Source organism: Bombus pascuorum, chromosome 17 (genome assembly GCF_905332965.1).
Source record: "Bombus pascuorum chromosome 17, iyBomPasc1.1, whole genome shotgun sequence".
In the NCBI taxonomy this organism is placed as follows: domain Eukaryota; kingdom Metazoa; phylum Arthropoda; class Insecta; order Hymenoptera; family Apidae; genus Bombus; species Bombus pascuorum.
In genome coordinates, this window is record NC_083504.1 from 1,882,438 (window position 1) to 1,907,084 (window position 24,647).

At 38.1% G+C, this 24,647-nt stretch overlaps 2 protein-coding genes and 1 long non-coding RNA gene across 3 annotated transcripts in view; 1 reads left to right on the forward strand and 2 right to left on the reverse strand.

Annotated features, from left to right (window-relative positions):
• LOC132915477 (homeobox protein Hox-B1a-like) overlaps nucleotides 1–21,763 on the reverse strand; it is a 93,776-nt gene extending 72,013 nt beyond the window's left edge. The window contains exon 1 of the mRNA XM_060975302.1: nucleotides 21,749–21,763. The gene's annotated coding sequence lies outside the window, so the exon portion shown is untranslated. The remainder of the gene's footprint in view (nucleotides 1–21,748) is intronic.
• LOC132915540 (uncharacterized) overlaps nucleotides 1–24,647 on the forward strand; it is a 289,361-nt gene that overhangs the window by 41,671 nt on the left and 223,043 nt on the right. The gene's annotated exons all lie outside the window — the stretch shown is intronic.
• The window catches only part of LOC132915458 (homeotic protein proboscipedia), a 64,988-nt gene that overhangs the window by 4,235 nt on the left and 36,106 nt on the right, over nucleotides 1–24,647 (reverse strand). Inside the window, exon 2 of the mRNA XM_060975267.1 lies at nucleotides 33–175. Coding sequence (XP_060831250.1) covers nucleotides 33–175 — 143 coding nt within the window. The remainder of the gene's footprint in view (nucleotides 1–32; nucleotides 176–24,647) is intronic.

Below are 24,647 nucleotides of genomic sequence, written 5' to 3' on the forward strand. Positions count from 1 at the left end.
CTCATCGGAGATTTCTTTTTAATCATTCTTACCTGCCTTTCCGTCAGATCCAAGGATGCGGCAATCTCGATTCTTCGCGGTCTACACAGGTACTTGTTAAAATGGAATTCTTTTTCTAGCTCGAGCAGCTGTGTGTTCGTGTACGCCGTCCGTAATCTTCTTGGCAGGCCATTTTCTGCAACGTAACAAAGTTGTCTCTTTTATTTCTTTTATTCTTCTACAATATTTTCGCGATCGAGAACGTTTAGATGGGAGAGTACTTTATCAGAGCGTAAATATTCTGCTGAGTATAAATAGCGCGCTATAGAGTTGTAAATCTTGGATTGTTTGACACGTGTACGTCGCGTCGGATAAGTTACGCGGTCTAATAATAAAGAGAACACTCGGATTTGTTAATTAGTCATCTAATGGGAATTGCTTAGGAATTGTAATTGCATTCCATGCTCATCGTGCGTTAATCTATGTGGATCTTTCTGGAAAAACACGATTCTTTCATTCTCAACATCGGAAGGATTCACCTTTACATTCTTCGACAATCTGTCATTATTTTTATCATTATCTAATCATTCTTTTCGTCTACGATCAACAGATTTCAATTACTTAGCATCGCTTACTTTTAGAAGATTTATGTGTATCTTCAAATCTATCAGATTATCGTCTTTCTACCTAACTAATTGTTTATAGTCGCGTGAATATTTTCTTCAACTATTTCGTATCACTATGAAATTCTCTTCTTTGATAATCGACTGATATAAAAGTCAGAAACCCAACAAAAATGAACTTGTTATATTCTTCCCATGTATTCTTCATTTAACTTTATTTACAAGATAAGAAATAAGGGAAATTGAAAATAAATCAACACATTCCGAAATAATCAGATTATCTTCTTCTTCCCTAACTAATTGTTTGTAGTCGCGTACCACTATGAAATTTTCTTCTTTGATAATCGAATGACGTAGAAGTTAGAAACCCAACAAAAATGGACTTGTTATATTCTTCCCATGTATTCTTCATTTAACTTTATTTACGAGATCAGAAATACGGGGAATTGAAAATTTTTCAACACATTCCGAAATGATCAGATTATTTTCTTCTTCCCTAACTAATTGTTTGTAGTCGTATGAATATTTTCTTCAACTATTTCGTACAACTATGAAATTCTATTCTTTGATAGTCGACTGATATAAAAGTCAGAAACCCAACAAAAATGGACTTGTTATATTCTTCCCATGTATTCTTCATTTAACTTTATTTACGAGATAAGAAATAAGGGAAATTGAAAATATATCAACACATTCCGAAATGATCAGACTATCGTCTTTTTCTCTAACTAATAGTTTGTAGTCGTATGAATATTTTCTTCAATCATGTCGTACCACTATGAAATTTTCTTCTTTGATAATCGACTGACATAAAAGTGAGAAACCCAACAAAAATGGACTTCTAATTATTGAAATATGTATAATTTTATGTGCTAGACTAGGTTAGTTGCGTAGTAGTAATACTTGTATGTGAATATCAGTGTGTGGAAGTATGTGTGTGCGCGGCGTCTCGAAACAAATGGAAGAAAGTGCTGAGACGCGTGCAAGTGTGTATCGATGAATATCTTTGAAATCGCTTATCAAATAAATATATAACTATTCTATTATAAATTCTAAATGTAAATTTAGTGTTCCTATACCAATATTTCTTCTATTAAGATCCAAAATTCTCAACAGTTATATTCTTCCCATGTATTCTTCATTTAGCTTCATCTACGAGATAAGAAATACGGTTAATTTCAAATATTTCAACACACACCGAAATGATGAAAGAATTTCAGATACGATAACTAAAGAAGAATAGAATTAAAGTAAACCAAAACACTGTCCTTGTCCCTGTGCTTTCTCACACAACTTCTTTCCATCCCTGCAGAGTAGAATCAAAGGATGAAGCTGCAAACGAGCTCCGTAAACGTCGTCACCCCTAAACATCCATTGAACGTTAACATAGCGAACGTTCTCTTTTTGCTCGATTACGACACACTCAAACGGCAGCTTAATTAATGATTATTTAGGCGTTTGAGCGAGGGGCGACGGCGGAAACCGATGGCGCGAACAATGCGTTAGGTGAAGACGCCCCATGTAGACGTCACCACTGTTTCGCTCGACGTTCCATCGAGTTTCATCGTTCCTTGGCAACTTTCGGCTAAGTTCTCAGCCGGTGGTATTCCATGTCGATGCGAAACATCTCTGGTAATTATTATCTGGTAAGAAACTTGTCGTAAGATAACGAGGGAAGCTTCGCGACGAAGGAAGAGGAAGTCACGTACGGTTCGCGATCGTCTGAAAAGGGTTTCAAAGTAAGAAGCAACGTTTATTACGGCTCTATGTTGCTCTTCCTGGTTAAGGGCGTATAGTAATTTACGTGCTGCAACGATGTAAACAATCATTAATAGTCCGCTATCGTAATTACAGGATTTTACCAGGCGGCTGACACGCGGGTAATATTTCAATCAAAGTCTATATGCTTGCACATTCGCGCGTCCATACAGCCAACCTGGAGAACTTCGCGAAGGAGGGAATATTTAAATGGCCGACGCACGGCTTAATGCAAAATTCAGCTGGGAAAGCGTGTGGCCGATAAAGCAACGGCAATTAACTGAACGCGTTCGCTGAAATCGATTTTTCCACCTCCATCAACATGATCCACATGATCCACGTTGTAACAGCAACAGGACGATTTTTCTCGCTGTTTTTTTCTCTTCCTGCTTGTGTGGCTTTTTTTCCATCCTTTTCGTCTGGAATTCCTTTTTCTTCGACGATGACGAAATAGCACTCGCGTAACAGTCGCCGGTACGCTTTGTATGAAAATCGAGCTGGCTAGAAGTGGCTCGCCTTGGACACGACGTTTAGAGCGTTTACGATTGTTCACTGTCGCCAGAGTAATTGAATCGTTCCTTTCTCAGAACGCTATTTTTCCCCTTCCTTTTTTCGTCATATCGTGTCCGAGAAGCGACAGGATCTTTGATTGCTATGCTGGAGGATGCTATGTTCATGTTATGCTAAATTCAAAGGATATGAGACTTTGCAGTATCTCTGATACGATAGATATCTAACGTTCGAGTATTTTACATTCTTCTTCTAAGAATTCAATCCTCAAGTGATTATACCTATCGAACGATTCGCGTTAACAAATGACAGGCTGAAAATTATAGTAGCGCAAGGCAAGATTCTGAGAATTCGAATTTCGTCAGGTACTTCGAAGTATTATTCCCTTAGTTTCATGATTAATTCAATTACAATTTCATTCTCTGCTACAACCGGAGGAAACGCGACTGTACAGTAGTACTGTACAGTCTTTTATGAAAACTAATTTCTTCTGATTGTCGTCCTTCCAAACATCGTATCAGTCATCCTTCGATAGCATTGCTCTTCGTCAAGTAATCAAACCCATCCTCCTCGTACGATACAAACGAACAGTTCGATCAGAGAACGAATTTTCCATCGAGTCGACGTTTCTGTACAAGACATAACCGATCACCTGAACGACCTAACATATCGCTGCCACAATCCCAGTATTTCGCAATTATTACACGAGTTTGTTTTCTCAAAAATGACGGAGGTAAAAACAGAATAGAAAAGAAGAAGAAGGAAAAAGGGACGAAGAACTAGCGTACGACGCTGTAGGAGGGTGCAGAGGGGTGTTCCGTTTCGCAGGGCTGAGATGCTAAACTACCCCATGGCGTGCAAGTGGATCGGCGGGCGAAGGGTGGTTCCGCGCCGCGATGAGTCGTCAGGGGTCGAAGGAGAGACCGAGAAAGGGACGAGCCAGATAAAAAAGAAGCGCTTGCGGAGGGTGAAGGATGGACGCCGCGAAGGGGTGGGTGCAGCTAAGTCTGCACGTGGAGTTTTCATAGAGTAACCGAGAGTAGGGGTGGAAGCGTCGCGTGAGTGACACGGCCCTTATCGATATTTCCATCTTGGGATTTGCCGTGGCGAACCGTCGATACTTCTATCTGATCGCTTTCAAGACACTGTTTGTGTTTGCCTTGTATGCACACCTTTTGTGTATGTTTCCAACAGATGGTAATTTTCTAGTTTATGATCAAATAACGTTATCATTGTATTAGGTTGTTTCTTTCGTTTTGTGAGGAAATAATAGACGCACGTTTTTTGTTTTATATTATTTTGTCGAGTTACGTACGATGCATTTTGTCCTGTTGAGATAAACACCATGAAATTTCACAGACTTGGTTTCACGTTTGTATGAAGCTGCACTGTTGTAAACAACACGTCTGCGAAAGAAGGATAACCTAAAAATTTGTATATCTTTGAATATAGCGCGATTTCTCAATAGTCTATCTATAATATACAATTTGTTAATTCATTAATAATATTAGTTAGCAAATTATCGCTTATGCGTGTCTAGACAATTTATAAAACATTTTATAAAATTGTACAACAGAAGTGCACAAATGAATTGCGAATTTTTATGAACGTAACTAAAGAACTGGAAACTAAATTAATTTTTGTTTTATCGTTTAAATATTGTATTAGGCAATTGTTATTTCACGAAAGCACTAATTATACTATATTATTATCTAACCTCTTAGACATTAGGTTGTCCGAAAAGTTTCTTTCGTTTTATGAAGAAATAATAGACGCACAATGTTTTTTGTTTTATATTATTTTGTTGAATTACGTACGTTGCATTTTGTTATGTTAAGATAGACACATTTCACAGACTTGGTTTCACGTTTGTACGAAGCTGCACTGTTATAAACAATATGTCCGCGAAAGAAGGATACTTTCCGGATAACCTAAAATATTAGAATTTTAGAAAGCTAAAAAAATTCGAAATAATCTCTTCGAAGTTAAATTTGAAATAATATACAAATTTATTTGTAAATTTACAAATTTTCCTTTCGTGTTTACTGTGTAATTCAGAAATTTACTAATCCGAAAGTCCTTAAAAATGTTTAGACATATTTACGTAATGCACAAATTGCGAAAGAAAGACACTTTCCGGACAACCTAATACCAGATTCTGAAGAAACTAACGTTGCAACGAACAATCAAACGTACAGATTTCTACGAGGGTAGCTGTGTCATTCTTCAGACGTTCCATTCGTCAGAACACGCATCAATTGTAATACGGTGCATGCCATGGTCTAACGATATCCAAGTTGTTATAGGAGTAGGTATTTCTCTGTGATATATTACTATCCTGAAGGATGAATTTGTGGGGATGAAGTATAGTGTGTAATGGTTATAAAGGGTATCCATTACCTTCCTCAATTGTGGTTTTAAGGGGTGAATTCAATGTAAGTAGGATTACCTTGTCAGTGTCTCTTTTCTAGCGTATCCATTGTCATCAGAATTTTTTACTTGCTTTTTATCTTACACTAGGCAGTTTGCATTAATAACAAATTTCTCGTCTTCTATATAAACTAGTCGAAATAATTGCAGCATCGCGTATTACGTTTTGTTATTTCTACATTTTCTTAATATCATAATAATCTTGGTAGATACAAAGTTGGTAGTTTGTAAGACTTTCTCATTTCTACTGTCTTGGTTGATGCAATAGTATACTTCATAATACTGTCTCATTTTTCAAATCTGTAATTACCGATTCTAATTATTACTCTTAGCAATATATATTATCAAATCTGCTAGAAATCATAAATCCTAACCTATAAACGAAAGTATACGTTCTGCTGTTACATGAAAATTCTAATATAGCTAATCACATGGCAAAATACACAGGCCAGTAAATTAGCAACGAATCGGAGATCCCATCGAGCAACGTGATCCTTCCTCTTCTTTCACAGCGTGTCGCGGATTCGTTAATTACGCTGCTTAAAAGTCAAGGTCGAGCTGCCTATTAACGCGTCACCAGCCGACATTTACGTTCAGCGCCGGAGACGTATCCTTGTTCCATCGGGCCGGTGCAATAACGGAACGCTGCAGCCGACCATAAATCATCCGAGCTCCTATGAAATTAGCAGCACTGTTTTCGTGCGAATTCACTGGCGGAGCCTACGCGCCGCGCGGCCAGAATTTATAGAACTCCGATAAAACGAGCTTTAGGTGAAGTCTGACTTAACGCGGCACGCTTCACTGATTTCTCTGTGCTCTCCATTTCGCTCTTCTCTCTTTTTCCTTCTTTCTATTTTTACCTCCTTCTTCCTTTTCTCGTTTTTCGATGTTCCACAGTCGTGAATCGATCGCGTTTTCTCGTCCCATTAAGTATCACGCGGCATCGTTATCGCGACTCGCATCGGAACGCGGTTCGATATTGCTCGAACGACGATAACGCGCCAGAGATTCCGGGAAACGATCCGTAATAGCGTGGAAATTTTTGTATTCATTGTTAAATAGTAAAGGCGTGGATCGTGGTCACGAAGTAGAATTTTTTTTAAAAAACGTCTTTGCTTTTTGTCCGCCCAATATCATTTATCAACCCACCGGTTCGTAATCAAAGCTTTTAGGATTTCAGAATTAACTACAGTTAATAAAGAACGATTAATTCGAGGTGGGTTAGTTTTAGTCTCTGCGACGTATAACTGCGATAGAAGTTTTTCTTGACAGATATAATACATAGGAAAATAAAGAAATATCTTTAGGTTAAATAAGCTTGAATTTTATTTCTGATATTTTTCAAAATAGTTCGATTTTGATTTTTAAATACAATGTACGAATTAAGTTCTTGATTATTGTTGGCTAATTTCTGAAAGGTTATAGGACAGTGCTGAGTCAATATTTTGTTAAGAAATATAATACAAAGGAAAATAGAGAATTATTTTTCGATTAAATAACATTGAATTTTGTTTGTGATATTTTTCAAAATATTTCGATTTTGGTTTTTAAATACAATGTACGAATTAAGTCCTTGATTGTTGTTGGCTAATTTCTGAAAGGTTATGGGACAGTGCTAAGTCAATTTTTTGTTAAAAAATATAATACAAAGAATTATTTTTCGATTAAATAAGCTTGAATTTTGTTTGTGATATTTTTCAAAATATTTCGATTTTGGTTTTTAAATACAATGTACGAATTAAGTCCTTGATTGTTGTTGGCTAATTTCTGAAAGGTTATGGGACAGTGCTAAGTCAATTTTTTGTTAAAAAATATAATACAAAGAATTATTTTTCGATTAAATAAGCTTGAATTTTGTTTGTGATATTTTTCAAAATATTTCGATTTTGGTTTTTAAATACAATGTACGAATTAAGTCCTTGATTGTTGTTGGCTAATTTCTGAAAGGTTATGGGACAGTGCTAAGTCAATTTTTTGTTAAAAAATATAATACAAAGAATTATTTTTCGATTAAATAAGCTTGAATTTTGTTTGTAATATTTTTCAAAATACTTCGATTTTGGTTTTTAAATACAATGTACGAATTAAGTCTTCGATTATTGTTGGCTGATTTCTGAAAGGTTATAGGACAGTGCTGAGTCAATATTTTGTTAAGAAATATAATACAAAGAATTATTTTTCGATTAAATAAGCTTGAATTTTGTTTGTAATATTTTTCAAAATACTTCGATTTTGGTTTTTAAATACAATGTACGAATTAAGTCTTCGATTATTGTTGGCTAATTTCTGAAAGGTTATAGGACAGTGCTGAGTCAATATTTTGTTAAGAAATATAATACAAAGAATTATTTTTCGATTAAATAAGCTTGAATTTTGTTTGTGATATTTTTCAAAATAGTTCGATTTTGGTTTTTAAATACAATGTACGAATTATGTCCGTGATTATTGTTGGCTGATTTCTGAAAGCTTATTATTAGACAGTGCTGAGTACAATAAAATTAGGTAGCTTGCAATAATTCTTTTGTAAGCATAATAGGCGTATCTGGGTTAATCGTTGATGATCAGGCGTGAAGGATACCTTTTTTGGTTAAACACGTTCTTTGTGATATTTTTTTCGACCAACCTTTTCACGGCAAGAAGTGTGGTGGCGTAGTAAATTAACAAGTACACTGACTTCTTACGGTAAAAAATACCGCTGTATAATTAGACTCCTGCCATTACTGGTATAATATTCTTTCTGACAATTGATATTATCAGTGTATCTCGTAATCGTCCTACCGCATGGTTCTCAGAGAACATGAAACTGATAATAATCATTAAACCGTACTACCAGCTCTATAATGTCTTCATTTCCTGTATAAATAATTACAATCTCAATTAACTTGCCCCTACTATCCACTCTAACACGTTTGTGGCGGATCTGATTTTTATTACCTACGATTATTTTTATACAATACCTGTTTCTATATTGTCAATCTTTGCATACATTGTCGATCACAAGTATCAACATATCTATTTATTCCATTTATTAGAAAATGTTTATCAATTTTATCTTATTCGCTAGATATCTTACTGGAAGTAACACGTGATAAGATTAAGATAGCAGATTTATAATAAATCGAATATGAATATTAAATAAATATTAGCAGTTGTCATATTATCTATGTACAGCGTTCTATGTGTTAATGATTAAAATTTCTTAACAATAAAAAAATAACACGATCGAGAATGATCCATAAAACACAGCAGACCTAAATTCACCTATTCGACCTTCCCTACTGTCTACGTCTAATTCTACGTCCAACCTAACCACAACCTAACCTCTATTTTGCGCTTTCGAAGTATTAGCTTGGCAACTACGTGATTGCGAATTTTGTCATTACCTAACCTAACCCCATTACATAATCTAACCCAATATATGGAGAATTTGAGTTATAATATATAAAAATATTCAAATATCTTAAATTACTTGGTTGATAACTAAGTGATTGGGGATTTTGTCATTACCTAACCTAATCCCATTACATAACCTAACCCAATATATGGAGAATTTGAGTTATAATATATAAAAATATTCAAATATCTTAAATTACTTGGTTGGCAACTAATTGATTGGAGATTTTGTCATTACCTAACCTAATCCCATTACATAACCTAACCCAATATATGGAGAATTTGAGTTATAATATATAAAAATATTCAAATGTCCTAAATTACTTGGTTGGCAACTAAATGATTGGGGATTAACCTAATCCCAACCCCAACCTAACCCAATATATGGAGAATTTGAGTTATAATATATAAAAATATTCAAATATCCTAAATTACTTGATTGACAACCAAATGATTGGGGATTAACCTAACCTCCAACCCCAACCTACCCCAATATATGGAGAATTTAAGTTGTAATATATAAAAATATTCAAATATCCTAAATTACTTGGTTGGCAACTAAGTGACTGGAGATTTTGTCATTACCTAACCTAATCCCATTACATAACGTAACCCCAACCTAACCCAATATATGGAGAACTTGAGTTATAATATAAAATTTGAGTTATAATATATAAAAATAATATCAATACCACCGCAATCACTTAGTTGCCAACCCAATACCTCGATTCTCCATTTTATTCTACAGAAGTTCGTCGATTATAAAGAACAATCTTCGATCTACATTTTGAACGCGAAATCGCAGCTTGTCTTGGTTGGAACCGCACGAACCATAATTATTGAAACCGAATGGCTGTGGCCGAGGGTAGAGGGGTGATGGTGGAAGAACGAGAGCGTGCAGAAAAGAGAGGGTGGCGTGCTCGAAACTCGGCAAATCCCGCGCGTGGGCTTTTCAGAGGATAAGGGTGGTTAGAGGGGTGCGTGCCGGGCGAGATGGAAGTATCGCGTGATTGACGTGGGCCTCATCAGCATTTCGGTCTCGCGATTGGCTGGACGAACCTGTCAATCAGCCGATATTCCACGCCTATTGGTTGTGTCTCGTGCTACTCTGTGCTCCCTTTTGCAAACGTTTGTACCACCGTTCAGCCGAATCTTTGTGCCATTTTGGTTATTTAATTTCGATAAAAATTCTTCACATTTTCAATATATCGTTAGTCTGATTCGATGGTAGGACAATTGAAAAAATGTAAACTTTAGAGCAGAGAGGTTTTAGAATTTACAAAGAAATGTGTTGGTGAGTCATTTCAAAGACATTATAAGGCTGACTTAACGTAAGATATGCCATTATTCGCGAAAGCAGTACGACCTTCCACTTGTGGCGTCGCAAAACGACTGAAGGTGAGCCGGTGTTGTAAAACTAAGGCCAAGTTGATAGCCACGTAAATAATAATTTTGCTCTCTAACGCAAATCTGATGGATTTATAAATATACCGTTTTACATGATAAAAATATAAACGTGACAGATCTTCTATTCGGTAAAAGCAAATTTCAAATGTTTTCAGTTGTGCCACTATCAAAGCAACAATTTATGGATATCGATGGCTGAAATTTTAATATTACAATTTTTTATTTTTCTAGGTTATGTTATATTTTATTCGAAGACTATAGCAAAAGAACACACGCCATATTTCCCATTTTTTACAAGATATATTTCCTATTTCTTTTTTTTTTTGCAATTTTATTACCAAAATTGTCTTCGTATTCAGACATGGAACTAAGCATGAACTTTTCTGATTCTTTGAAAATTACAAAATATCTCTCGCCATAAACATTATAATTGAAGATCTTTGCAAACTGTGCCAGTTAGATTGAAACTAGCCTAAAGGGCCGCGAGATGTCGTGGTTTTGCTGAGGTATTGCGTGAACACGTGTGGAAAAGTTCAGAAAGAAACGAGAGGCGGCTCGCGACGAAAGAGGAAACCTGGTGGATAATGACGAAACGATGGACAAGAAATTACTGATATAAACTACCGAGGCGAAAGCTATTAACCTTTTGCACCGAGCGCGGTTTTTCACACACTAGAAATAAATGACGGTTTGGCGCGGTGTGTGTCCGCGAAACACGACGCCATGCCATCGAGATGTATTAGACGGACAGAAAACGCGTCGCACGCGAACCTTTGTTGCAACCGATGGAACGAAACGCGTCCTAAATCGCGCGATAACAAATAACGTGCGGGGAGAGCCGCCTCACTAAGTGATTCTTTCCACGCGTACCACCCAGGGAATATATTAGTCATCGATGACGTAAGTGTCCGTAAGGAATGAAAATAAGAAGTCGGTACAAAAGACGTGATTTATCGCTCGTCGCCGTTCGGACGTCTGATTTTTTTTTCTCCTCGCTAAGACGGTTTCGAATGATTTCTGTCGGACGGCACTTGCTGCCTCTTTTGTTGCTGATGGCATGTCGGAGGTTATTCTGTACTGAACACATCTTTTGATTCGCCGGTGATGTAATAGTGGATCTCGAAAGTCGTGTAAATCTCTGGTAATCTCGACTGAATTTTCACTCGTGAGCTGATATATCGGAGCATGGAAATTTCCTCATTTTTGCACTTCATCAGAGCCTGTGTGGTCCTATTTAACATCCACAATTTTTGTTTCTTTCGTTGATATGATAGGATTAGTTATAGCAATTATATATAAAATGAATGGTAGAACATGTTGGGGAAATAGTGGGTTGGTACGATCATTAGTTCCTATAACCTAAGTTGGTACGATTTCTATCGACGCTCTTTTGTCTTAGATGTCGGCCAGGTTAAATGTCTCTGTGTATCTGGTGTGTTCGCACGTTTTGCACTAGAAGTGAAATATAGAATATACAAAGTAAATCCGAGTGAATTAATAAATATCAATTCTAAAAATTTATTGATTAAAAGAACACCAATGTTATTGGTTCGTGGGAGTCATACGTTTGGAAAAAATATTCAAATATGCTAGATTAGTGGGTTGGCAACTAAGAGATGGAGTTTGTCAATACCATCTAATGTTGTCTAGCCAATAATTACAATAAGGAACGCTTAAAACAATGTTATTTGTAGCACACAATTCTTATCACACACAAATCTATCAGCCATCAGCATACCACATCCTGTTTCACCCACACTGTCTTTCTTTAGCGTAATTTTCAGCGAGCAATAAATACTCAAATATTAAACTCACTGTAGAAAATTCAACTCTGGATAAAGTCAAGAAAGGAAGCAAATCAAACTGAATTGCAGTAAAAAGCTGTGTAAATCATTTCCAAATTATTCTACAAAATTCTTTCTACGAAAATATAAAAGAAAACCAACTGAAGCCAAATGGAACTATCAGGTTGGCAACTAAGTTATTGCCTAACCTAACCCCATTACATAACCTAACCCAATATATGAAGAATTTGAGTTATAATATATAAAAATATTCAAATATCTTAAATTATTGGGTTGGGTACTAAGTGATTGGGGATTTTGTCGTTACCTAACTTAACCCCATTACATAACCTAACCCAATATATAGAGAATTTGAGTTATAATATATAAAAATATTTAAATATCCTAAATTATTTGGTTGGCAACTAAGTGATTGGGGATTTTGTCATTACCTAACATAACCCCATTACATAACATAACCCTAACCTAACCCAATATATGTAGAATTTGAGCTATAATATATAAAAATATTCAAATATCCTAAATCACTTGATTGGCAACTAAGTGATTGGGCATTTTGTCACTACCTAACCTAACCCCATTACATAACGTAACCCCAACCTAACCCAATATATGGAGAATTTGAGTTATAATGTAAAATTTGAGTTACGATATATAAAAATATTCAAATATCCTAAATTGTTGAGTCGGCAACTGAGTGATTACGGATTTTGTCATTAAGTGATATTATAAAATCCTCAATTACTTAGTTGCCAGCCGAATATATACACAATTTGAGTTCTATTTAAAAAATTACATGAAATTTGCAATTTCAAATTTGTCAAGCTTGAAATGTCAATAAGAAGAGGAAGAAAATTGAGGAAGTTTCTTGACGATTCACAAAGCGGCAGGCAAAGTTTTGATAGACCTTTGACCATTCGTCTGCGTACAGAAATAGCAGCCGGAATGGCTACTTTCGGTGGCAGCAAAAATACCATGGTCGATAGCGCCGAGTCTCATTCTCGTCTTGAGTGGCCAAGGGGATGACGGACTGTCAGGTTTTGGTTCTCAGAATGAACAGTGGCGAGTGACACGTGAACGGTGGAGCGTGGAGCAACACACGCCACAGAAATAGAATTTATATTTCGAAATACCGTGACACGCTTTCGAAAATGCTTCTCTCTCTCTCTCAGTGTTTTCCTCCAACACCTTACAGGAAAAACTTGCTGCCTTTGATTTCTCGTGAAAATTGCCCAGGGGTTGATATCCAGAACATTCGTTCGAATGTAACATGAAATTTAGAGAAATTGAATTTGCAGAATAAAATGTTGCAAATTTTAAATTTCTGAAGTTACAGCTAGAATTTTTTTAGCTAAGATTATAATAAATTTATGTATTGCAATATACCTATTTATGCTATAGTAAATGTTTCATACATTGACAAGCACATAGAGTGGCTGGAATTTCTAATTATAACACAAAAAAATTATGTAACACGATTTGCAAAGGCAGCAGCGTCTTCGAGATGGAAACTTGACGATTGAAAAATAATGACGGTAAATGACATCGAAAAGAGTTTCAGACAGTTGTATTAAAATAACTGTGGTCTTGTTAAAGCGGTCTTCGTCATTCATCGAGCGAGTACGGGCCGTCGGCCGTCGCTTCGCACATTCTCCTTTGAGCAGTTCAGTTGCAGTTTCCTTTGAGCAAAACAACATGACACGCTCCTTCACGAAAATCAGAATTTCTGCGTCACCATTCATCGGACCATTTTTATTTCTTCTCCCCCTTCTATTAGAAGATTTATACGTGGTTACTGAGTGTTCGAAGATTTCGTCTAAATGGGTCAGAAAATTGGAAACTTTGCGATTATGATACGAAGGAAACTTCACTTTTCCTCAGAAATTAAATTTTCTAAAAAATACAACATATTGGGTTGGCAACTAAGTGATTGCGGATTTTGTCATTAAATGGTATTACAAAATCCGTAGTCACTTAGTTGTCAACCTAATAATACAGTTCACTGTAACTGTCCCAAAAAACAATTCTTTACGTGCAAGTCTTGAATTTAAAATCCATACGACTATGTTGCAATCCAGATATTTTGAAACACTGAAATTATCAATTTGTAATATGTATGTTTCTAAATATATTAGTATGGTTATAATAATATAATGAATATAATAAAGTAAATAAGGGCACATATATTAACACGTTGCATACGAGTGTCTGGTTTTTAGCAACCGGAACGATGTGACCGGGTTACGAGATATCTCGTTTTCACGTTTTTTCGACTGAATCGACGACTTAAGCAACCAGAGACAACTGTTTTTGTTACGTTGCCAGGGTAATGAAGCCTCGCGCATTCTTCTGACAAACGATTAGCAAAACAACCGAATGTTGACATTCCAAGCATGGGAAAACAACCAGTCAGTGTAGCCAGTACATCGGTAGATCTGTGGCGATCGTCTACCGCATCTTATACAGTGTTTTATCGCTGTACATTTTATTTCAAAGTCTGTGTTTTAATTTCTAAGGAAACAGCTTTCTAAAAACCATTTCCATTTTCAATCTGTTACCGATAATTCCTAACAAAAATTACTCTATGGAATAGACCCTAATTCTATAAGAGTAGCAAAATGACACACAGATGTAAAGAAAACGAAAGTGAAAGTGAATCGTTGTTCGATGATTTACCCGATGCAGCGAGCAACGCCTGCGACGAAAATGAATTCAGTGATAGCAGCAACGTTCTTGAATTAAGCGATGCGATCAGACATAGAAGAATACCGAATAAAAAATATAATAAATATAATAAATGCGAATTAAAAATCTGCACATTTGCATCCCATTGCTAACCAAACGTGCTCCTACAGCGTTGAAAAAAGTGCGGGTGCTGGGAGCGCGCTGAGCGCGCACGGCGCCATACGCACTTTATTAATTTCGTCAAAAGCGTTTGCAATTGTAAAAACAAAATTTCTAAACTCGTCATACTAATGGATTTTTTGTTCGTAGTATTAAAAAATAGGTGAAAACGAGAGAAGAATACGAATGGAGAAAGTGGTCCTGCTTGGAATTCTTCGTATCTGGTTCGGCTCGTTGGTCGGGCCAGTTGCCTATAGACAGGTGGGAAGGGTCACATGATGGCCGTCTTTGTAATTTGTCTTTTGTTTCCCCTTGGCCCGCAGGAAGAAAACTTGCGGGCTAGAACAAAGGACGGAAAGAGCCGCTCTATCGACTGACGCGAACAACAGAGCCGCTTCCTTTTCCTCTTGCTTTAGTATATCTCTCTTGCTCTGTTCTTTTCGACGTCGAGGACCGCGTAAACGCATGAAAAATGAGTGACGAGACTTGGAAACAAACGAGGAGACAGCCGGTTCCGTGTCCGAAACAGGTAGAGAACCGATAGCACGCGGCCCGTCCGCAGTTAATCGATAACCCCTCGATCATCTCGACTCCTCGAAATTCTAGACCGCTTCGGGTCAGCGTGAAATCTCGCCATCGCCTGTTCTCCATTAACTCTCACAGTGACCGGTTTATTGAACTCTATAGGTTCATCTTTCGATTTCGTATATGGCGATGAAATTATCTAGAAATTACATTTTTCGCTAATTCGAAACGTGAAAGTTGAAATAAGGTTAGCTGAGAAACTTTCTTCAGGTCTTTCTGATCTTTTGATATTGATGTTTTATAGATGGACATTTCGAAAAAATTTAAGTAATACAGCGTAGCTAGTCGTTGAAAAGAGCATAACTTTCCCCTCGGCATCAAAAGCGCAAATCAGTTACACGGAAGCCGAATGGACCAGCTTCGTCAAGATTAATCGGCTGGTCTCTGAAGTGCTTATTATACAATCAGCCATTCTGATACTAAAATTGAGACGTTTTTAAAAAACAAAGCAAGTGAACAACCTGGCTTCTGAACGGTTAAGTGATTACGTGTTTACCGAACGTAATTGCTAGACAGTGTTCTCCTCAGGGACCTCATGTACAATAATTTTCATTCTAATAATAAAGTTCAATAATTCAGTCTAATAATGTTAGGAAAGTGACCTAGATTTTTCATTTTCAATTTCAAAGTTCTACGCTCAATCGAATATCGTAACCAATAACCTGTAAGATTTACCGGTAGAATTTCATTCTTTTATTGGCAATCTCGTTACTTGTAATTTCTAATTTCCAAAACTCATCATCATAAATAATATCTTGCAAGGGAATTCTAATTTCCATAAAAGTAACTCATTTCTTCCTCCTGATCAAATACTCCATTGCAATAACAAAAAAAAAAAAAAAGAAAGAAAGAAACATAGATTAATCACCAAAAACTCTGACGATCAAACAGACAATTTTATTGACTGTGAGAAGTAGTTGGAGAAACTTGATCTAACGATCGAAAAATTATTCATTGGCTGATGACGGGGTGTACGGGCGATCGGGTAATTTGTGGCGGATAAATCGCCGGAGGAAACGCATGGGGTAGAAAAGGGGAGTGTGGGGGTGGAATCGTCGTAAACTGTGGCTCATTACAGATTTATACGAAGGCGTAGCCTGGAAACGGGAAGGGAAACGAACAAAACTAAACGCGAAGGGTGGCGGCGCTACCCGGAATGGCCGCGATGGTCGCTTTGCTTTTTGGGGTTCGCGGCCCGTACGAGCTATAATCAATTAACGGCAAGCCAGGCAAGAACCACGCTTGGCCACCGCAGTCCGCAGAATATTTCCCACTTTGCTGCTCCAGTTTCCAGCCACTTCTCTGACTGTTTTCCTCTTTCAGACCATATCGCGATTCTTGTCGATGGTAAACGATCTTTGTACAATTTTTCCTGATAGTAGTAGTTACCGTACAGTATATTAACGACTTCTCTTATTTTTTGCAAACAATTATACTATTATAACAAATATCATATTATAACAATTATATTATAATTAATATAAACAATATTATATTTGAAGTGGTATGATTGTAGTGATAGTGCGCTAACTGTTGGTGTGCAAGCCAAGATAGGTTCTGCTGCCGGTGTAAATGTCTTTTGCTGGGGTACTGCGCTTTTCTTTTCATTTTTGTATTTTTCGTGGAAGAAAAATCGGACTATGGTCGCCGGGATTTGAACCCAGGTCCTTACGTTCGTAACTTAAGACGCTAACCACTGTGCTGCCGTCATCTGCTGGTATTTGTTGTCGAATGTCGCCATATATTAATTATAGATTAGTGGATCAGTGAATTTGAAAAATAATGTTGTAAACAATTAGAGGATTAACAAGAGGGTTAATTACGATTGGTTCTGTGGAACTGATTATGAGAAGAAAACTAGACAACTGTTTTGTAGACATGTTAGGTTAGTTATACAATATTGTGGCAGAGATCAATTAATCTTCATTTTGAAATTTTAAGATAACACTTTTAGAATATTTGAAAAATTATTATTAAAATACAGACAATACAGCAAGAATTATTATAAGAATTAACACAGGTCACAATTCTGTAATTTTATTAGCACAGTATACCTTTTTAAAGCGAATAAGACTAACATTGCGAGTAGTTCAATATCAACAAAGTTGAAAGAGTTTAAAAAAAAATTCGCAAGAAGAAAACCGAAGAAACTCGGTTCATCCTCAACTTCTCTTGTCAAAGTATCTACATGCTGAAGTGACATCGACATAAAGTTTCCTATGTAGATTCATGACTTCGAGTTTGAATAACCCTGATGGTCCATTCCATGGAACATTCCAGCTTCTCCCACCACCATCAGCACTTAACGAAAGCAGGAGATCAGGGAACAGGTCGAGCCGGTGAAAACGATGAAGAAATTGTAGCGCGAGTATCGAGGGGGAAGATACGAATGGCGTTTCGTTTACCCAGCGGAGGTTTACGTGCAGACGGCCGCTTTCATTAGATAGGATGGGGGAAGTCCTTTCGTTCATTAAAGCAAGTTCAGTCGAAGCACATGCGTGATGTCCTCGCGCTGCTCGTAATCCGCTCTAAACCATATGCAAGAAGCACGTAACGACAGGGCGCACCTTGTTATTACCTGCTTCCTGCGCTCGACTACGACCGCAACAGCCCTCTCGCGTGTCCGTGTGGCCATCGCATTTTTCGCGAAACCGAGGCTTCTTCCGAGAACTCGAAGCTCGCATTAGCATAACTTCTCGTCGCTTTGTTCGTTTCGTTCTAGTACGAGTGACGCAAAAACGCGGTTAGTAAGAACGAACCGGTAAGAGGAATCGCGAGATAACAGGAATGAAAGAAGAGAGAAAAATATTAGGAGGGAAGAGGGGGAGGAGGGGAGGAGGGAGGGAAGAGAAAAGAAACGAGAAAGAAGCAACGTTGAAACACACGCATCGAAACGAGGCAAGAGGAGGGCCGAGAAAGAGGAAAACCGCGACGAAAAATTAATGAAAGGGCAGAAAAGGCGAAAACAGCGAAAAAAGGCGCGGAGCCAGGAGGAGCGCGGTGCTGCAGCTGGCGCTGCCACGCTACGGCGGCCATGTTGGCCGCGTGCAACGTGATTATGGTGGCCGCGGACGAGTACAGGCCCTTCTTCCTGCAAGAAAATTGGATGCACCGAAGAAAGAGAGAGCCGGAGACCGCGAAGGGGACGTGTGTGCGGCAGAGCGCGCGCGCGCGAACCACACTGGCCAAGCCGAGTCCGAAGGCGTGCCGATGCAACCTGCAATCATCGGGGTGGAGCGACCACCTTCGACCCGTGCGTGCATCTCCGTGAGTGCCTCTCTCGGCTCCTTCGCCAGAACTCTTTCCACCAGCCACCTTCCTCCGAGCTGTCGTCCCTCCTTCTTTTCGAATTTCGTTTCGTGGCTGCGCGATCCTTGTCCTTCGTACCGCGAACCGCATTCTTTTTCCAAGGCAATGCTTTGATACGAGGGATGTGGCAATTGATGATAGGGTTGGAGAAGGCCGTGGATGGGCATTCGGTTTTTCGGATGAGATGTTCTCGGGGCCTCTTCTTCGTTGGGTGGGGCCGGACGTGTTCTTTCAAGGATACCGAGCAGATTGGTTTTCGGATACTGTATTTTGGCAGATCATTTGTTTTCTTACGGGAATGAGAAACTACGTATTTGCGAGAGATTGGAACACTATGTTTATGTATATGGCAGCTCTTCGTGTGTAACGTTTGCCGATCTAAAATTAAGATTTTAAATATACAGGATGGTTTCAAAGTTAATGGTACTTGAACCAAGTACAAGATCCTTAATCGACTAGATGGAAATTTGTGTTATGATTCTATGCTCTGATAATCCCATGATATACTTTCATCGTTAAGTTAAATATTATAAAAATGTGCTGGGAATATTAGAAAAGATTCCTGTGGAAATGATGAAATTCATCGCAATGTTCAGCCAAAAACTAACAAGTACTTGCAATTTGATCAGGCTTCCTCTTAAGCAACGGAGCGAGGAAAGAAATGCAAACGACTGTTGGAAGAAACCACCCTCTTCCGCCTGCAACTCGGTTCATCAACCAAGTAACTGTAGGTTCTTATAAAAATGTATGAACGTGTTTCAGAGACCTTGTAGACGAGGCCGCGCTAATTACGACTAAAGGATATATCGATGTGGATCGCGGGTTTTCAAGCGGACCCAGGGATCGGGGAAAATGCACGCGTCGAGGAAGCGGATCTGAACGCCGCGCCGCGCTGCCACGTCGCTTTGATTCATTGCCGGCAGCTCGGAGAATTGCCGGTTACACGGCGGCCGTTTCATTTTTTCGATTCTATCTGCATCGTCGCGATAACAAATCTGTGCTCGCGGCACCGGCGGCGTCGCAGCCAACGTTATGCACGAGGATCCCTCGGCTGAGCACGCGAACCACCACCGGCAAATCGCAACGAAACCGCGACCCAGGACAGCTGCCTGGTTGCACGACCGCTACCAGCCGTGGCTCACGATCGACTCTGCACGCCTCTGAAATTACTATACCACGCCGTGCACCACCGGTCGAGATAAACGTCACGACACCGCAAACGCAGACCACTCACTAATAATTCATCGCTGCTCTTTGATCCTTGATATACCAACGTGTGGGGCAAGTTGTGGCGTGGCGCTGGCTTGAAAGGTTTGCACGCGGTGGTTTGTCGGATCGTTGCAGTGGTTGGTGTTTTGTGAGTTGGCCAGGCTTCAGTTCGTTGTATGCGGTTTGGAGGGTTGACCATCTCTGCTTCTATTCTCAAAACTGTGGATCGAGTGAGTCTGCATAGATGTTATTGTGCTGGTCATTAGGTGGTGTTAACAAAATCCACAATCACTTAGTTGCCAAGCAAATATATAGTTAAATAAGGTAATTGTACCTCTTGGTACCCTGTTTTGAAAATATTTTGTCAGGAGGAAATTAAAGTATTGCATTCCAGTGAGACAAGTGTCACAAGTGTCAAAGGATGAAGGATAGGTTTGATGTAGTTGCTCATTGCTTGATATTGTTTTACTCTTTGTTGTAAAGCAGGTAGAGAATTTACAGGTGGTATTGTTTTAATTCAAGTGACTATTTGTATTGGCTTGGCAACTAAGTGATTGTGGATTTTGTCAGTAGGTGGTGTTGACAAAATCCACAATCACTTAGTTGCCAAGCAAATATATATTTAAATAAGGTAATTGTACCTCTTGGTACCCTGTTTTGGAAATATTTTGTCAGGAGGAAATTGAAGTGTTGCATTCCAGTGAGACAAGTGTCACAAGTGTCAAAGGATGAAGGATAGGTTTGATGTAGTTGCTCATTGCTTGATATTGTTTTACTCTTTGTTGTAAAGCAGGTAGAGAATTTGCAGGTGGTATTGTTTTAAATCAAGTGACTATTTGTATTAGCTTGGCAACTAAGTGACTATTTGTATTAATAAGTATTTATTAATACTTGATCCCTTTATGCAGATATATAATATGTTGTTGGTCAATAGTCTTCAATTCTTAAAAGTAGATAATAGATATATTTGTGCATTGAGGAAATATACCTCATTTATACTTGTGTGTGGTAAATGTTGACTTTGAGATTGACTGATTGAAGAACGAGTGGATGAATTTGTAATAGAAAAGTATATTGAAATAAGTAAAGGTATAAGTATAAGTTTATGCTGATTCAGATCCTTATTCTTTTAGTGTTACTAGACATTAGAATGATAGAGTGCACGTTCATATATTTACAGCAAAAGGACATTTCCAAAAAAGTGAAGCTTATAGCTTAAGCTAGAGGCTACAACGAACATAAATAGAAATCTGTTTATTAGTTTCTTTGTTCCTAGACCTTGCCACCCAAAACATTATGTATACTCAAGGATACAATATGTAGCACTCCTCATTTAGAATATTTTTGTGTAATAGCAGTCTCCAAGACACGGATATACATGCTTGAAGTAATTACTTCAATAGTAAATAATATTCTTATATCTAGCCTGACTGGACACTACCTGATATCCTTGTGTGGGTTAGTTTCATTAGTTTGGAATATTCAGATGAGTGGGATCTAAGAGGAGATACAAATTCACATTACAAAAGGTACTGATCGATAGTGTATCAGGTTTTTGGATAGCAAAATCTGCTGTAAAGTTCATACCGTTACAATATTACGAGAGTCAATAGAGGGAGCAGGAGAAGAGCAGTCATCAATCGATCAGAGCACGCACAGTCTGCTTACACTGCTTCGTATATTGCTGCTAAACACGATACGAGGTCTAAGATGAGTGCTCCTTCATCAAGTATCAAGCACAGCTACGTCAAACAACAATTCACAAACTATGACTGGAACCGTTACAATGTTCCAACAACTTTCATCAGATTCCCCAACTCAGCCAAACGACACCACACGATCATCGATGAACATGACCCTCTTAACCAATCCGTACCAACTTATCCACTCAACAACGAACACGCTCCATCGAAGGGAAGACAAAATAAAAATCAAACGATCATTAATATTCTCCATGAAGGAACAACACCTGTACGAGGTGAACTGTGAAACAAACTGCGATTCCCAGCAAATAGATTCGTGACGCAAGAAACATTCGCGACACCGGTAGAATAAGCAAATGACCAAGGCACGCTAATAGGAAGGTTCGGCCGGCTGGGAAGAAAGCGTGCGGACGGATGACCGATCGTGGCCATCCGTCAGAATTTTTGCGGTATTTCGAGATAGAGGCGCCGGTTAATACCCGCGGATACACAGCTAGAAACACTGCTCACCCGTAATCCTGGCGATTTGTACGAGTCGTCCTCGAGCTGCTATCTAATTACAGGTACACGCGGCATATTCTAATCGCAGCCGCCAGCAGGGACGTCGGAACGCGCCGCGATCAATTTCGCGTTCGTTTCTTTTATTTTTCCTTCTTTTTTGAAATCGTTCAGTTGTCCGCTAGATTGTACGTACACCTTGTACCTTGGAACGTGGTCGACCAGTCGAACACCGTTATTGCTTCCGCGTTGCGAATTCTCCGTTTCGATGTTCGTACATTTGTCATCGACGTTCCTGGTGAATATTGAAATTGTTGGCGATTATTGCGGAAGTGGTGGGTTGAGTATGATAGTTTGAAGCGAATGCAGTGTTGCTTGATCCTCTTATACAAATGAATTAAGTCCTACGTGGCTGGACTTTAGGAGAGAAGGATGAGAAAAGTGCAGGATTACTGTACTTTTGGATTGGACTCTTGGATCTGTATTCTACGCCGCTGTTTGATAATGTGTCACGTTTTAGGATAATCATTCTCAGTTTTTGAAGATGATTGATACAATATTTCGTACAGTTTCTGTCAATAGTCATAAGAAGTAACCACTTTTGTTGGAACGCATAACCTCGAGAGGCCAAAAACTGCGTAGTAAGTGAGGTAATTCTGATAACGCGCGTATGCGTCAATAACAGCGATTATGTTCAGCTGTAGAATAAATGTACATGTGTGTATGTGGAAAATATGTATAGCGACTTATATTTATATGTATAGTTATTTATATTATGTATAGCTACTTGATCAAAAAGACATTTCATTTATCGTTTATAATAAACGTATACTTTATTACTAACATAAAAAATCCATATTTTTCAAAATGATTTAAAAAGAATGAAATCTAAATATGCACATTTTTCCAGTCGTCCAAAGTTAAGAGAAGCTATTCTAATTGATAACATTTAGTAGATACCGTTCGAACGTTCGGAGATACCGTTGTATCGAGGAAGTAGGGGATGGTGGAAAACGATTCTGGAGACGAAGGGTAGTCGGTACGCAAAACGGGAGTGGTCTCTGGGGGATGAAAAGCGCCATCTTCCCATTAGACGCGAGATTGATTTTGCGAGAAGCTCCTTACTGTAACAGGCGGATCGGCGTTACCGCGCAGATCGCTAATGTGATTAAAATAATCCGACGATAATCAAAATACAAAGGGCCGGCCAATTTCGGACGAGCTTCAGCCTCGTAATACCATTAAGACCGCGCTGCGGCGTCCATAGAAAAATAAGCCTTCCCCTTAGCGAGCGGATAATCGCTCGCACACTTTCCGAACGATTATTAATCAGTCTTCATGCTGTTCGATTTTTTATCCCGCCGTGACATCAACGCGAACATGTTTTTTTGTTTTCCTTCCTGTGTTCTTTTCTTTTGTCAAAAGTCTCTGTTGCGTTTGAAGAAAATTGAAAAAAAAGGGTTTGATTGAACTTTATTGATTTCAAGGTTTTATTATCTTCGGATAATAAAACTAATCAGATAATAGTGGAGTGTTATTAAAGTTTTTTGTTATTCTTTGTTGTTTTTTAATCATTTCACTGCGTAGCTTAAATGCGATTCGAGGGAATTGTCAAATATATCAGAAACATATCATAAATTTCCTCATATGTAATTCTTGGTTATTCATATTATTAATATTTATTTTCCATAGGAAGTTAAAAGCGCATATTTTTTATACCTGGTGTAAGAAATGCAGGAAATCTTGACAGCAAAGAAATAATTATTTTCTAAATCGTTCATTCTGAATCCTTCATCTGTCAGAGGGTTAGACGTGTTTCATTTAAAAAACAATCATAATTGAACATTTAAAAGTCGATTTGTAATTTAAGAAATGAAAGAAAACAGGTGAAACAGGTGTACAAAGAAAGGAGAGCGCTTTGTAAGTTCTTAACCGTTTCAACAACGTTGCATCCAGGTTTCGTTCTCAAAGTTTGTGTCTCGCTCACGACATCCCCTGTCGTTTCCTTCGCTCCACCCTGAACATCGGAAACTCGTAGTCGGATAAAAAGTTTATTTTAATCTATACAAATTTTAAGTCCTCTGCGGCCCTCCTGGCAGCGGTGCAAAGTGTCACGACGGGAAATAAGATCGACCGCCCCTCGAACGGTCCCACCCCTCCACTCTCTTTCGTCCCTGCAAATCTCGCGTCTTTTTAGCTTGTACCTCTCCGATATCCCCTTGAAACTTTTTCTCCAGCTTGTGGAAAAGACGATTCCTTGTACAATTCCACCACCTGTTTTACTGCACCAATATCAAACATGTTTTTGGCTGTCTTAAATAATAACAAAACTTGTCGCTTGAATTATAGCAATTTCTAATACAATTTCTCTGTCTGTATTATTTTAGCAACAATATCAAATTTCTCTTGGATCATCTTACAATTCTGCAACTTGTTAGTTGAATTTCGATAATTCTTCGTGCAATTCCTCCATTTGTTTTATAGCAGCAACAACATCAAACATATCTTTAGCTGTCTGAAATAACAACAAAACTTATCACTTGAATTATAGCAATTTCTCGTACAATTCCTCTGTCTGTGTTATTATAGCAACA